The 15,679-nt window shown below is 39.2% G+C and overlaps 1 protein-coding gene across 4 annotated transcripts in view; it reads right to left on the bottom strand.

Moving 5' to 3' along the window:
• ARNT (aryl hydrocarbon receptor nuclear translocator) overlaps positions 1-15,679 on the bottom strand; it is a 79,450-nt gene that overhangs the window by 19,835 nt on the left and 43,936 nt on the right. For all 4 annotated transcript variants that reach the window (XM_043576194.1, XM_043576195.1, XM_043576198.1 and 1 more), the window contains exons 6-11: positions 13,753-13,966; positions 9,242-9,455; positions 8,023-8,125; positions 6,041-6,106; positions 5,541-5,626; positions 3,900-3,976 (exon numbers count right to left, since the gene is read on the bottom strand). In XM_043576194.1, the coding sequence (XP_043432129.1) occupies positions 3,900-3,976; positions 5,541-5,626; positions 6,041-6,106; positions 8,023-8,125; positions 9,242-9,455; positions 13,753-13,966 (760 nt within the window). The remainder of the gene's footprint in view (positions 1-3,899; positions 3,977-5,540; positions 5,627-6,040; positions 6,107-8,022; positions 8,126-9,241; positions 9,456-13,752; positions 13,967-15,679) is intronic.

The raw sequence follows: 15,679 nt of genomic DNA on the forward strand, positions 1-15,679 counted from the left end.
TGTTTACTAACTTCAGAGGATGTGCTGGAGGGGCAGGGATCATCTGAAAACTTCTCCAGGAACAATGGAGCTTGCTGGTGCCATTACCTTCCTCCACCCCCCAGCACAAGCAGACACCTGCAGGAGCCAGTGTGGTACCAACACTCATTACTTCACTTACGAACAGTGTGCCCCACCCAGGCACACCCCCTCCAGCCAGGCTGCAGCTCCAGGTTTCCTCCCATAGCAGAACCCTGCAAACCTTGTGAACACCTCGCACTCTGCTCATGCATCCTCCCGTGGCTGAGTGTTATTTATCTGGCAAACGTCTGGTCAGACTCAACTTAAGGCCACGGTGGCCCCAGACTAGCCTACTAACAACACAGGGACCAAACCTGCCCACAACGGACAAAGAGCCATTGCAGACGACTGGACAAAAGCAGCCCAGCCACAATAGCGGGGCACACACAGGAGACACCCCTGAAGTGCCAGGTTCTGGGGAACAGGGGACACTGCACTGCAGGGCACTACAGAACCCCTTTTTCATAAGGCCTCTACTTTCAAGAGCAGGAGATGTAGCTGCCTTTCCTAATACACAGAAACAGACAGAGGAATATGTTCCAAATGAAATAACAGGACAAAATCACAGCAAGAGACCTAAACAGAGATAAAGTAATATGCCTGATAGAGAATTTAAAGTAATGGACATAAAGATACTCACTGGACTTGAGAAAAGAGTGGAGTACCTCAGTGAGACCCTTAACAAAAAGACAGGAAACATAAAAAAGAAACAATCAGAGATGAAGAACTCAATAACTGAAATTAAAAATACACTAGATGGAATAAATAGTAGACTAGAGGAAGCAGAAAAATGAATCAGTAACCTGGAGGATAGAATAACGGGAAGCAATCAAGCTGAACAGGAAAGAGGGAAAACATAAATAAATAAAAAATGAAAATGGGCTTGGGGAACTCAGTCATGCCAGCAAGCTTAAGAACATTCACATTATAGGGATCCCAGAAGGAGAAGGGAGAGAAAAAGGGGCAGAAAATTTATTTGAATAAATAATAGCTGAAAACTTCCAAATTTCTGGGAAAGGAAATAGGAATCCAGATCCAGAAGGCACAGAGATTCCCCAATAAAATCAACCTAGGGAGGTTCACACCAAGACATACAATAATTGGCAAAAAGTAGAAAAAAAAAATTTTAAAGCAGCAAGAAGAAAAAAAGAAAAGGATAACAGTTACATATAAAGGAAAACCATAGCATAATCAGTAGATTTTTCAAAAGAAACTGTACACCAGAAGGGAGCAGCATGATATATTCAAAGTATTGAAAAGAAAAAACCCTGCCGCCAAGGATACTCTATCCAACAAGGCTATCATTCACAATTGAAGGACAGATAAAGTTTCCCAGACCAACAAAAGTTACAGAAATCATGACCACTAAGCCAACCCTACAAGAAATGTTAAAGGGGGGCTCTTTGAGACAGTAAGGAGGAGTAAAAAAAGTAGGAAACACAAAAGCAGTAAAATTAAGTAGGTTTATAAATATCAGTCCAGGGAGTCACAAAATAGAAGAATGTAAAGTATAATAAAGAATGGGTTCAAACTTAAGTGACCATTAACTTAATATAAGCTACTATATGCAAAAGATGTTATACACAAACCTAATGGTAACCACAAATTAAACCAGTAATAGATATGCAAAAAATAAAGGAATCCAAGTATATCATTAAATAAAGCCAACAAACCATCATTAGAGGAGAGAGCAAGAGAAGAAACAAAGCACAGGCTTCACCCCCAACATGAGGCTTGAACTCACAACCCTGAGATCAAGAGTCAGATGCTCCACCACCGACTGAGCCAGCCAGGCACTCCAAGAATTACCTTCAATGTAAATGGACTAAATGCTCCAATCAAAAGACACAGGGTGACAATATATAAAAAACAAGACCCATCTATATGCTGCCTATTAGAGACTCATTTGTGACCTAAAGACACATGAAGACTGAAAGTGAAGGGAAAAGCATTTATCACTCATGCAAATGGAAGTGAAAAGAAACAGGGTAGCAATATTTATATTGGACAAAATAGATTTTAAAACAAAGACTATAACAAGAGACAAAGAAAGACACTATATAATCACAAAAGGAATAAACCAACAAGAAGACTGAACAATTGTAAGTATTTATGCACTCAACATATTGGAAGCACCCAATATATAAAGCAGCTAATATATTATATAAAAGAAGTAATCTATAGTAATACAGTAACAGCAAAGGACTTTAACATGCTACTGTCTTGAATGGATAGATCATCCAAACAGAAAATCAACAAGCAAACAGTGGCTCTGAATGACACATTGGACCAGATGGATCTAACAAATATATTCAGAATGCTCCATCCTAAAACAGTAGAATACACATTCTTTTTAAATCCTAGAAGAGAGCACAGGAAATAATTTCTTTGACATTGGCCACAGCAACATTTTTTTTAGATATGGCTCCTGAGGCAGAGGAAACAAAAGCAAAAATAAACTACTGGGACTACATCAAAATAAAAAAGCTTCTGCACAGCAAAGAAAACAACCAACAAAACTAAAAGACAACCTACTGAATGGGAAAAGCTATTTGCAAATGACATATCCGATAAAGAGTTCGTATCCAAAATATATAAAGTACTTATACAACCCAACACCAAAAAACAAAAAAAAAAAACAAAAAAAACCCACCCAAATAATCTAACCAAAAAATGGGAGAAGACATGAACAGACATTTCTCCAAAGAAGACCTACTGATGGCCAACAGACCCATGAAAAGATGCTCAACACCACTAATCATCAGGGAAATGGAAATCAAAACCACAATGAGATACTACCTCATATCTGTCAGAATGGCTAAAAATCAAAAACACAAGAAACAAGTGTTGGCCAGGATGAAGAGAAAAAGGAACTCCTGTGCAGTGTTGGCGGGAATGCAAAACTGGTGCAGCCACTGTGAAAAACAGTACGGAGGTTCCTCAAAAAATTAAAAAGAGAACTACCATATGATCCAGTAATTCCACTACCGGGCATTTATGCAAAGGATATAAAAACACTAATCCGAAAATATACATGCACTATGTTTACTGCAGCATTATTTATAATAGCCAAATTATGGCAGCAGCCCAAGTCTCCATCGATAGGTGAATGGATAAAGATGATATGTGTGTGTGTGTGTGTGTGTGTGTGTGTGTGTGTGTATACATATATATATGTACGTGTACACACCCACACCCACACCCACGTAATGGAATATTACTCAGCCGTAAGAAAGAATGGAATCTTCCCATTTACAACATGGATGGATCTAGAGAGCATAATTCTAAGTGAAATAAGTCAGAGAAAGACAAATACCATATGATTTCACATATATGTGGACTTAAAAACAAAACAAAGATAAAAAAGACAAACAAAAAATAAGATTCTTAACTACAGAGAACAAACTCTGGGTCAGGGGATAGGTGAAAAAGGTGAAGAAGATTAAGAAAACACTATTTTCTTTCCAAGTGTCTATTTAAATTCGTTAGTTAACATCCAGTGTAATTAAGTTTCAGGTGTAGAAAGGTAGTGATTTATCACACACATAACACCCGGTCCTCATCACAAGTGTCTTCCTCAGTATCCATCACCTATTTAACCCATTCCCATCCCCCCAAGAATATGCTTATGATGAGCACTGAGTAATGTATAGAATTACTGAATCACTCTGCTATACACCTAATATAACTAATACACTAGTAAATTAATATAATACCATATGTTAACTGTATTGGGATTAAAAGTTAAAAAACAAATACTCAAAGAAAACTGAAAAATAAAGAAAGAAGGAAAAAAGGAAAAAAAAAAAGACGATATAGGTGTGGAAATTCATACTTGCCTGTAGTCTGCCAATGGCCACTAGGCAAAATTTGCTCCCCTGGCCAGCCTCTGGATCATCATCTGGGAGGGAGACACCTTCAGGAAGGTGAAGTTAAAAAGGTTTAACAGGGATTTCAAACTCAATTGCCTTCAATACAGATAGAAAGATTTAAAATACATGTAGGTATGAAGAGACTAAGTATAACACAATAGAGAGTGCTGAATGATTAGAATAACAGTAAGACAACAATTGCACAGAACTTACCACATATGCCAGGTACTATTTTAAGTTTTACATATAATAATTCATGTATTTTACCCATATTAATTGTAATAAATTGCAGAGTACACGTCCCACCCTAAGTATTCTTAAAAACCATGCTGGCCAAGCCAAACATATATGAAGACAGTCATTCATTCTGTGACCATAATGACAGGCAGATAACAGATGTCTTGCCCAACCTGTGTCTTTTAAAGTAAGCAAACAACCAAAAATGAAATGAAACCAAACACCAACAGTTATTTATGTCCTTTGGAAGAGAGAGAAGCCAATGTTTCAATATTTTGTGTGGAAAAGGAAGAAGACTGCATTCTCTTTAGTCTTTGCACATGTATCTTTTTTTTAACCAAGAAAAATAGTATTTCTTTGAGAGCAATACAGAAGAATGAAAGACCATGCATACTGCAAAAGTATGGTTTACACGATATATAAATTAAAAAGTTCAAATGTCACTACACTTAAAACTAAATTTTTCTTAATTGCATTTAACTGCCATTTATTGAATGCATACTATATGCCAGGCACTGGGATGAGTGATTTTCTTACATTAAATTTAATCCTCAAAATAACTCTGCATGAGTTATTTTGAGTTTGGAGTTATAATCTCCAAATCATAGGTAAGAAATCTGAGGGGTTCTTTTTATAAAGTCAAGCAACTTACCCTAAGTTATACCATTAATAAGTAACAATGCCAGAATCAAACTCAGGTTTTTCCAAATACAAAGTTCAATTTCTTACCCCAATATACCACCTTGCCTCCCTTTTCTCTTAGTTTCCCTCTCTCTACAATCCCACTTCCCAATCATACCCATCCAGCAGGGAAGTAATAAAGTGGCTAAGATCTGGAAATTCTGACAAACCAGTTTAAAAGGCTGACCCCTGCACCCCAACCACCCTTCTCATATTCCCTGTTTGACTTCCAGTTCTAGTAAAGCTACTCTGCTCACATCCTGATTTAAAGCCTTTACAGAGAATATCCCATTTGTAAACTACTACAATCAAGCCATTTCCCTCTTTTCCCTCAAAGTCGTGCTCCTACTTTATGTAGCTTTCTCAAATTAACTACATTCAATGCCAACTGCTTCTTTGCACACAAATACTTAGAAAATAGGTATTCAGTATATATTATTACGAATCTGTACATTTAAAATTGCATTCTGTGACACAGCCAACATTGAGTCATTTTCCAGTCTGAGTAATCCATCTCCCCAACTGGACTATAAAGGAGGAGCAGAAGTCTATCTGCTTTTTCTTTCGTGTTTTCTTATAGTTTATACCACAGTACATATCATGTACCAGGTACATGACAAATGCTAGAGCTAACTTTCTCAGACTCTGTGACAATCCTGCTGCACCACGGAAGAAATCCAACTTCCCTACCTGCGGGGGGCCAGGCCTTGATATAGCCTGTGCAGTGGACCACCACAAAATGAGGTTCCCCATCCTTCACAGAGCCAAGTCCGTTCCTAGAAGAAGTACATGTGTGAGGAGAAAAACTACCCAGTAACATTTAAAAGGCAACACTGGTTTAATACCTTTAACTTTAGGCTCTTGGATGTTTAGAAAAGTGGTCACTTTTTGGCCTCTTCCACCCCAAAGTGACCACCATATTTCTGAGCCTTGCCAAAGTAAAGCAACCAAAAGGTATTACAGCAGAAAGAAAGTTGGCAAAGTGGTAGGGCCACTTCTTTAAAACAAGATGAGCAAAAGACGCTGCAGAAGGTCAGGAAAATATTGCCAGAAAATTAAGTAACTGGGAAGTGAGGGATGAAGGTAAGGGCTGCTGAAGGAAGTACTACACACAGTAAGATAGTTTAAAAAGTGATGATCTCTACAGGAATTTGGCCATCCCTTTGGTTCTTCATTGTTTAGGATCTCACCTGCATCTGTTCCTCACAAAGCTCAGTCTATTCATGGAGACGGGGTCCACAGAGCTATTGCCACACCTGTTTCAAGGAACGGAGACATTAAAAGCAATTACGCTGTGCTATTAAAGAACTTTTCATCCGTTAACAGCCAGATAACAGGCTCTGGATACAATGAAACACAGAAGAATAAATGAACCAGGTTTGGTATTTCTAAAACTTGTAACCGAGCCCAGAATCTGAAGTTCAAAATGTTCCACATACTCTTCAAATGCAGAAATTCTCTACACTGGGGCCAGAATACTTTTTGTGTAAAGGACCAGATGGTAAATATTTCAGCTTTCGTGGGCCATAAAATCTGTTGCAACTAGTCAACTCTGCCATTAGGGCATGAAAACAGCCACAGACAATACATAAACAAATGCACATGCTATGTTCCTATATGGCTTTATTTGCAAATAAAGAGTTGTGGTTTGCAGACTCCTGTTCTATACCACATCCCAATCTATTTGCTACATATCCTTATTATTTCTCTTGCTTCTGCCTATGTCTCTACATAGGCCATGTCCACGTACTGGGACATTCTCTCCCACCCTCTCCACTTTCCTTCTCTCGTTTCTTTAAAATAATAATAGGTAAAACTTATACAGAGTTTAATATGTACCACGCACTATTCTAAGCATCTTTACATATATTTATTCATCTCATCCTCAAAATAACTTTATGAGGTTGATATTAATATAATTCCATTAGACGAAATCACAACACAAAGTAGTCCTGTAATCTGCTCAAGGTCCCAGAAGATACTAAGTGGGAAATCCAGTAATCAAGTTCCAGAAGTTATTCTAAACCATTAAGCTACATAATATTCAATTCTGTAAATCTCTCAGGAAACCTTTCTTAATATTCTACTCATCATTTCTAATAAGCATCCTTAGTAGATGGTATAAATTAGTAAATTTCTATTATACAACCTGAATTTATTTTGTAATTTTAAGAGAGATCTTTTCTACCTGTGTAGAATGTACCACCATACTTTCTTGACAATACTAAAATGTATAATTTATAAACACTAAATACTAACAGAAAGACATAATTAAGTATCAACATTTAATGAAAAAAAGAAAAATGCAGCAATGACATGAGTACATGGATGTTGTCTTGTGATGTACTGGGGAAAACATATAGGTTTTGGAATCCAATTACTGTGGATTAAAATAAAATCCTGGGGTGCCTGGGTGGCCCAATCGGTTAAATGTCTGACTTCAGCACAGGTCATGATGTCACAGTTCGTGAGTTCGAGCCACACATCAGGCTCTGTGCTGACAGTGCTGAGTCTGCTTTGGGTTCTCTGCCTCCCTCTCTCTGCCTCTCTCTTTCTCTCTCTCTCAAAAATAAGTAAACGTTTAAAAAATAAATAAAAATAAAATAAAATAAAATCCTATATCAGGCATTATCTATGTAATTCTGGGAAGTTAATTTTTTGAGTCCTTTTTTTTTTTTTCAATATTTTTATTTATTTTTTTGGGACAGAGAGAGACAGAGCATAAACGGGGGAGGGGCAGAGAGAGGGAGACACAGAATCGGAAACAGGCTCCAGGCTCCGAGCCATCAGCCCAGAGCCTGACGCGGGGCTCGAACTCACGGACCGCGAGATCGTGACCTGGCTGAAGTCGGGCGCTTAACCGACTGCGCCACCCAGGCGCCCCCTTTTTTTTCTTTTTAACAACAAAATAGGTACCATGAATTCGACTCTGAAGGACAGATGTGGGAAATGAGACTATAGCAATAAACTTCCTAGCATAATGTCTGGCACAGGAGGAGTTCATTAAAATTTAGTTTCCTTATCAAACACTTTATTCTGTTACAACCCATGTGGTAACACTTAAATTTAATCCAACTAGAGCTTGGATTTAAAAGTTTAACTCCTCTAACCAGAAATCAAACCCTCTGCTACTATTCCTGTGTCAAATCACAGTCCACAGCCTGACTCTTACCTCATACGGCAAATAAATGATCTCCTTGAGCCCATACACATCCTCATAGAAGACTGCTGGCCTTCCTTTTTCACTGTTCCAGTTTTCAGATCAAGGATACGCCCTGAAAAAAGAAATGAAGAGCAGTATGGAGTGTGTTCTTGTACGAGGGGGAAAGCCGGAGAGACACTGGAGGCAAAGGTAAGCATCCTAATCATTCCCTCCAATCTCCTTGCTTATAACAAGGAGGGGACGGATTTTTTTCAAGTCTAAAATAGCTCAATTCGCATCAATGAATCTTATACTTAAGTTCAAAGCCACCACTGGAGATATAACCTTGTGCAAGGAAGGAAAGTAGGAGTGGAAAGTATTGTTGGTAAGCGAAAGGTTAACAAGAACATAAGGAAAAGCTTATACACAAGCATGTACACATGCACACTGAGGGGATGTCATTGTTTAAAAACATATTTTCATATGCTATAGAAACACGTATCTGTTTCCAGAGAAACTAGAAACAAATGGCAACTTTTGGGGAAAAGAACTAGAAAAATAAAATCCATAAAAACCTAAAAGAAGGGAAAACTAAAACAACATTAATTTAACCATAGTAGGCTTTCTTGTATTTTAAATACCAGTTTTGATCTGCTTCCACTTTAATTTTTTTTCCAGAGTTGCTTAAGGAGCACTTGTGTTTCCTATAGCCAAACTCTGGCAAAAGGACTGAACAGCATTAAAATGGGGTTGTGGGGGAGTGGGGGAAGGATAAAAACAGAAAAATAGTACAAATACAACCAAAAAAAAAAGAAAAAAGTAAAAACTTATACAGATAACATCTCTAAAATAAAAATCTATTATCATAGAACCCAGGATAAAGCCAAAGAGAGGCACAAACAGGTAGAAAAAAATACCAGGTAATTACCCATACAAATTAAGACAGAAACATGAAGCAATTAATTCTTTTAGAATGAAAAAAAAAAAAGTTTATTAGATTTGGTTTTTACTTACTGTTTTATTTACATTAAAATTAAACTTCTATATGTGCCCTATCATTAAAGAAACATTTTCTAAAGATAAGCTACAAATTATATTATCTCCATGTAGATAGAAAAAACTGACCATATTCATTAAAGGAGAAAATTCTAGAAGCCTTGCCAGATTCAATGAACATTGAGCTAAAACACCTCTTCTGTTTCAGAAAAAAAAGGACTTCCCATTCTTTTTCCATCCACATAATTCACACCTGTCAGGGCATTTTCCGAAGTGGAAAGCTGCTCACGAAGTTTGTCCACGTCATCTGGATGCACCTGATCATAGAGTGTGCTACCAAACCATTCAGACTGAGGCTGGTTCAAAACAGGGGTCACTGAGTCAGAGACATAAACCACCCGACCTGTCTCACATGAGACAATAAACAGAAAGCCATCTGCTGCCTCCAAGATCAAATGTTTGAGTTCCTGTTCAAAGAAGAGAAATACAAGTTAATACTGAACTCTTAAAAGCCAAGTATTATTCATGGAAAGAATAAGATAGTACATGATTGATTTCTCTCTCCAGAAGCAATTGCTGGTTCCTGCCTGATCCATAGTCACAGCTTTGCAACCTAAGTGTAAGTGCCTTCACGACAGCTTTTCCTTATCAATTATTTCTTCATCCTCTCTGTGTCAGTATCCACCTCCTCCTCCATCTCAGGACTTAAGATGGGGAGTAAGAAAGCTCACCACTAACAGTAACTGAGTTCTTGATTTCACACCCCCTTTGGTCTCTTTTTACGATCTTGCTCTACAAATATGTTCATTTTCACTCTCTTTCCCCTCAGATCTATAAACATGATCAAGTTTTCTCAATTCCATGCAAATTTTTCCTCAACTTTGCCCAAATGATCTCCTTTTCAGTGCCAAGTTTATGTTAAGAAAAATGTTATATTCACTGGCTCCATTCTCTTTCAATTATTTCTCAATCACACTACAATCTTCACTCTAAACCGTTCATGTTGCTTCCAGCAGGTTATCAATGTCCTAACTGCCAATTCAAGTCCTCTTTCCTGGGTGTTTATCATGTTACTTGATGTCTTCTGCAGAATCTGTTAACATTGTCCACTCTATCCTTTTAAGTTTTATTTTCTTCTAGCTTCTACAACACCATCCTCCAACTTTTGCTGCACTTCTAAATGTCCCTTCTCTGCTTCAGGCTCCCTTCTCTTTGTTCAAGTATAGGTATTTCCTAAGTTATATCTTAAGTTCTCTTCTCTATTTATACCATACTCTCTCCCTGAGAAATCATATCCACTCCTCCGTGCTATGAAATGATACCCAAATCTACATCTTTAGACTTGCCTAAACTTTTCTTCTTTAGCCTTAAGCAGACCTGAATTCCTGAATTCCAACTATCTGTTAAACATTTCCTCTTAGACACTGTGTCAGCAATTCAATTTCAACATCTCAAAACATATCATTATCTCCCCCTCCAAAGAACAATCCTCTGTGCTCTTCTAGCATTTTTTTTTTAATTTATTTATTTTCTAAGTGAAAGAGAGCATGCGAAAGTGGGGAGAGGCGGGGGAAGAGGCAGGGAGAGAGACAGAATCAAAGTAGGCTCTCCAACTCGGGGCTGGATCTCACAAACCACAAGATCATGACCTGAACTGAAATCAACAGTCAGCTTAACTCACTGAGCCACCCAGGCACCCCTAGCATTTCCTTTTTTGATTAACAGTATCACCTTCCTCTCAGGCTACAAGACTCAAAATCTAATTACTCTCTCTTATGCTCTAGTGAGAACTCTCTTTTATCATTTCCATTTCCAATACTACATCACTGTCCGTCATCTTACCCCCAAATTAATGAAATGGTCTCCCTGCTTTCATTCTCTCCAACCCAGCCTTAAAATGCTACAATGATGCATACATTTTTTATGGCTTCCCACTGCCTAAAAATTAATATCTAACTTTGGTAACGTAACACCTAAATATTGGATCATCAGGTCCCAGCCTACCTATTATCATCTCCCAAGGCTTGCTAAGCTCCTTCATTTGCCTTGAATAACCAAATCATTCTTACCAGGTATTTGCTTGGGTTACTCCCAATACTATTCCCCTATTCTTGCTCTCCCATGTTTATACTTCTACAGGACTTAATACTGTACCTTTAGGATAGAACTGATTGTGTGTTTATATTGTGATCTATTTATTTACCTCTTTCCACCAGTGACTATCTCTTATCTCTTTGTTTTCCTCTTTATCTCATCTCATTTTTCTCATAGCACAAAAACACTTGGTTAACTCACAATAGGTGCATGACTGGAGTCGATTGAATCAGTATCTCTATGTCTGTTGTTAGAACAAACTAAGTAACTATTCCAAAATACATATATATAAAATCCATACTATGTGTGCTATCATACAGACAATCCCTACTTGGATAACTATTCTTTTTCTTAATTATTTTTTTATTATGTTTTTATTTATTTTTGAGACAGACAGAGACATAGCATGAGCAGGGGAGGGGCAGAGAGAGAGGGAGACACAGAATCTGAAGCAGGCTCCAGGCTCTGAGCTGTCAGCACAGAGCCTGACGCGGGGCTCGAACTCACGGACTGTGAGATCATGACCTGAGCTGAAGTCAGACGCTTTACCGACTGAGCTACCCAGGCGCCCTGGAAAACTATTCTTATTCCTTTCTTCCAAACCACATTCCTTCCTTCTAATCCCTTGAATAAAAGAGTAACATTATGGGTCAATTTTTCTTCCTTATACTTCTTGTATTTTCCAAATTTTTCTGCAAAAACACGGTTATTTTTTATTATTATTAGAGAGAACCAGAGAGGGACAGAATGTACATGCAAGTGGGGGAGAAGGGCAGAGGTAGAGAGAAAGAGAGCTCCAAGGAGGTTCCATGCTCAGCACAGATCCCCACACAGGGCTCAATCCCACGACCCTGGAATCAAGAGTCAGATGCTCAACTGACTCAGCCACCCAGGTACCTCCACTGTGTTATTAAAAAAAAAAAAAATCTTTTTTTAATGTTTATTTATTTTTGAGAGAGAGAGAGACAGAGAGAGAGAGAGAGAGCGAGAGCGAGCGTGTGAGTGGGGGAGGGTCAGAGAGGGAGACAACGAATCCGAAGCAGGTTCCAGGCTCTGAGTTGTCAGCACAGGGCCCGACATGGGATTTGAACTCACAAACCACAAGGTCATGACCCAAGCCCAAGTCAGATGCTCAACTGACTGAGCCACCCAGGTGCCCCCTCCTTCCCCACGGGTTATATTTAATCATTGTAACAGAACACGGCTTCCTTACTCTTAGAAGTCTTGCTGACTAGGGGAGCCTGGGTGGCTCAGTCGGGTGGGCATCTGACTTCGGCTCAGGTCATGATCTCAAAGTTTGTGAGTTTGAGCCCCGTGTCAGGCTTTGTGCTGACAGCTCGGAGCCTGGAGCCTGCTTCGGATTCTGTGTCTCCTTCTCTCTCTGCCCTTCCCCCACTTATGCTCTATCAAAAATAAATAAATGTTGGGGCGCCTGGGTGGCGCAGTCGGTTAAGCGTCCGACTTCAGCCAGGTCACGATCTTGCGGTCCGGGAGTTCGAGCCCCGCGTCAGGCTCTGGGCTGATGGCTCAGAGCCTGGAGCCTGTTTCCGATTCTGTGTCTCCCTCTCTCTCTGCCCCTCCCCCGTTCATGCTCTGTCTCTCTCTGTCCCCAAAATAAATAAACGTTGGAAAAAAAAATTAAAAAATAAATAAATGTAAAAAAAATTTAAAAAAAAAAAAAAAAGAAGTCTTGCTGACCATCCTCACTCAGGCCAGGTCATTCTATTCACTTTTGCCATCCCTCCAGTATATATTTATCTAGCCTCATATAAATTATCAATAATTAAAAAAAAATTTTTTAGTGTTTATTTATTTTGAGAGAGTGCACATGAGTGGGATAAGGACAGAGAGAGAGGGAGAGAGAGAGAATCCCAAGCAGGCTCTGAGCTGTCAGCATAGAGCCCAATGTGGGGCTCGAACTGACGAACCGTGAGATCATGACCTGAGCCGAAATCAAGAGTCCTATGCTTAACCGACTGAACCGCTCAGGTGCCCCAAATTATTAAAAAGTTTTTTAAAAATTTATTTCTTCTCTATGCATTTTCCTCTCATTTTTCACTTATGTGTGTATCCAGCCACTTAAATAGTCATATTCAGACTGACTTCCACCCACTCACATGTTCATATTTAGACTGAGTTCCTGAAAGGCTGGAAATGTTTTTACCTTCTATATTTTTCTAATTACATGCACCATAGTACATCTCTAAGGAACAATGACTGCCTTGTTAGATTCCTTTTATCACTAAAACTGAACGCTGCTTCAGGAATAAGAAGTAGATTTTTTCCATCTTCTAGAACCTTAAAGCCAATGAAGAGGGCTGGTTCCATGGACACAGTCGTCTCTTTTTCCTGCAGTTCCACTCTTTTTCCACCTTACAGGCTGTATTCATGGGTGAAATCTAAAATACCTATAAGCTTGCCAAATAGTTTGCAAAAGTCTGTTGTACTTCTGTTTCAATGCTAATGAATGTATAGCCAGGAATTGAAACTACTTTCCCATGATCTGAATTTTTCCTTGACAGCTGAATTCTTGCACCTTAAACAGTCTACAGACTCAGCTCTGCTCTGACTCCCAATATAAGGCCCTACATAGAATTATGGTTATCTATCCCCAAACGATCAAAATTTCAACAGATTCTAGACTTGCTCAGAGTTGTGCAGCCCAGTGACCTGATCAGTGAGGAACGAAGGCTTGTAGGTGCCATCGGTGGATGTATTTCCAGTTCCTCGCAAGGATTTCATGTGAGAGACTGCCATGCGTAAGATGGTTAGCTTGTCTGGTTTTCGAGCCAGGGCACTACAGGTGGGCACCATGTCTGACAGTTCTGTGATGTAGGCTGTCATCTTGTTCCGTCGCCGCCGTTCAATTTCACTGTGATTCTCCCTGCATGGAGAGAGAGAGAGAGAGAGAGAGAGAGAGAGAGAGAAACAGAGAGAGAGATGCCCCACCCAGGTGGTCACATCTGGCCATCCGAGAGCAGAGAGAGTGATATAAATACCAAGCGAGCTGCTAAAGAACTATGGTGTTTAGATTTAGGAGTGCTTAAATCTCAGAAGGTAGAGTCATGTCTGCCAACCTTCATGCAGAGCAATGGAATTGAAGCTAACAAGGCACACAGAAAATAAGCAGATACCAGCAATTCTATCTCCTGGTAACTTCACTTCCTCTGCAAGTTACCTGTCCATTAGAACAATAAAATATTTTATGAAATTATAGTCTGAAAGTCAATGTTGATTTTATTCACTTTAGTTCCTGAGACAAGTGATCTCTGCTTAGCTAATTCCATATTTACTAATTCAACTTTTTAAGGCTGAAAACAAAATTACCAGCTTTTTCCAACACAAGTATGTTGCCCAATAACTGATACAAGAATTGATAGTATAGATTCCTTTGGTCTATAAAATGTTGCTTGTTCTAAGTTTCTAACTCTCAATACTAGAGAGCAGAACTGGAAGATTTTGAAGTTCTATTTGTCTCACTAATGCACAAAGTCCTAGTGTGTCTATCCGGGTGCCATGCCAGTGCACTGAGATTTTAAGATATCTACCAGAGGTCCTTTGTGGGTCCCCAGTTGGAACAAAATGAATCGGAGAGTGAAAGTGGAGTGGGGAGGAAAAGGCCTGAAAAGAGACAAGTTGGATCACATCTCCAATGCTGATTTCCTCAAATCAAGAGAGAATCTCATCATTGTTAAAAATAATCCAGTAGTTCTCACGGTGGATTTCTGAGAAGCCCCACAAAGCCTCAGAGACAACCAAACAACGTGCTGCGTTTCTGCTTCTACTTGAGCAGCTTTGCTTTATCTTTTTTATTTACTTCCATTACCACTTAAGGATCCTATTAAAAAAAGTTCTTGGTGTAAAAAGAAAACAGAAAACAACTGATCTAACATAAACTGATCTCTTTATGAGAAGCGGTTAAGCAGTTAAGTAAGTGACTTTCCCAAGGACAGCACTCAATCCCAATGAATGCAATGGTCTTCCCACCATACCATGCCAAATCAGCTTTCTGAAGAGTGAAAGAGTTGGCAGGAAATGGCAACAAAATGAGCTTGTGGCCCAGGTGAAAAAGTAATGATAGACTGGGGCGGGGGGTGGGGGTGGGGGGTGGGAATGTAGTTGGTATCAATGATCTATCTCCTACTGAGTAGTCCCAAATCACAGAAGCCAGAAAATAGAAAAACTTGGGTACAACATTAACATCCTAGTATTTCTACATTATTGACAACAATCTCCAAAGACAACTCTAGACTCTCCTTTCTAAATGGCAAAAAGATCTCACCACATAGGTCCATATTTGTTAATATCCCTGAGAAACATTCTACTCTCAAACTTAAAGCACCCATCCTCCTAGAATCTGACAGATTTCTAACACTGAAATCCAGAAGGCTGACCTTTTTTCTTTTTTTAATGTTTATTTTTGACAGAGAGAGAGGCAGAGCATGAGTGGGGGTGGGAGGGGGGAAGAGAGAGAGGGAGACACAGAATCCAAAGCAGGCTCCAGGCTCCGAGCTGTCAGCACAGAGCCCGACATGGGGCTCGAACTCACGGACCGCGAGATCATGACCTGAGCCGAAGTTAGACGCTCAACCGACTG

Source organism: Prionailurus bengalensis, chromosome C1 (genome assembly GCF_016509475.1).
Source record: "Prionailurus bengalensis isolate Pbe53 chromosome C1, Fcat_Pben_1.1_paternal_pri, whole genome shotgun sequence".
Lineage (NCBI taxonomy): Eukaryota > Metazoa > Chordata > Mammalia > Carnivora > Felidae > Prionailurus > Prionailurus bengalensis.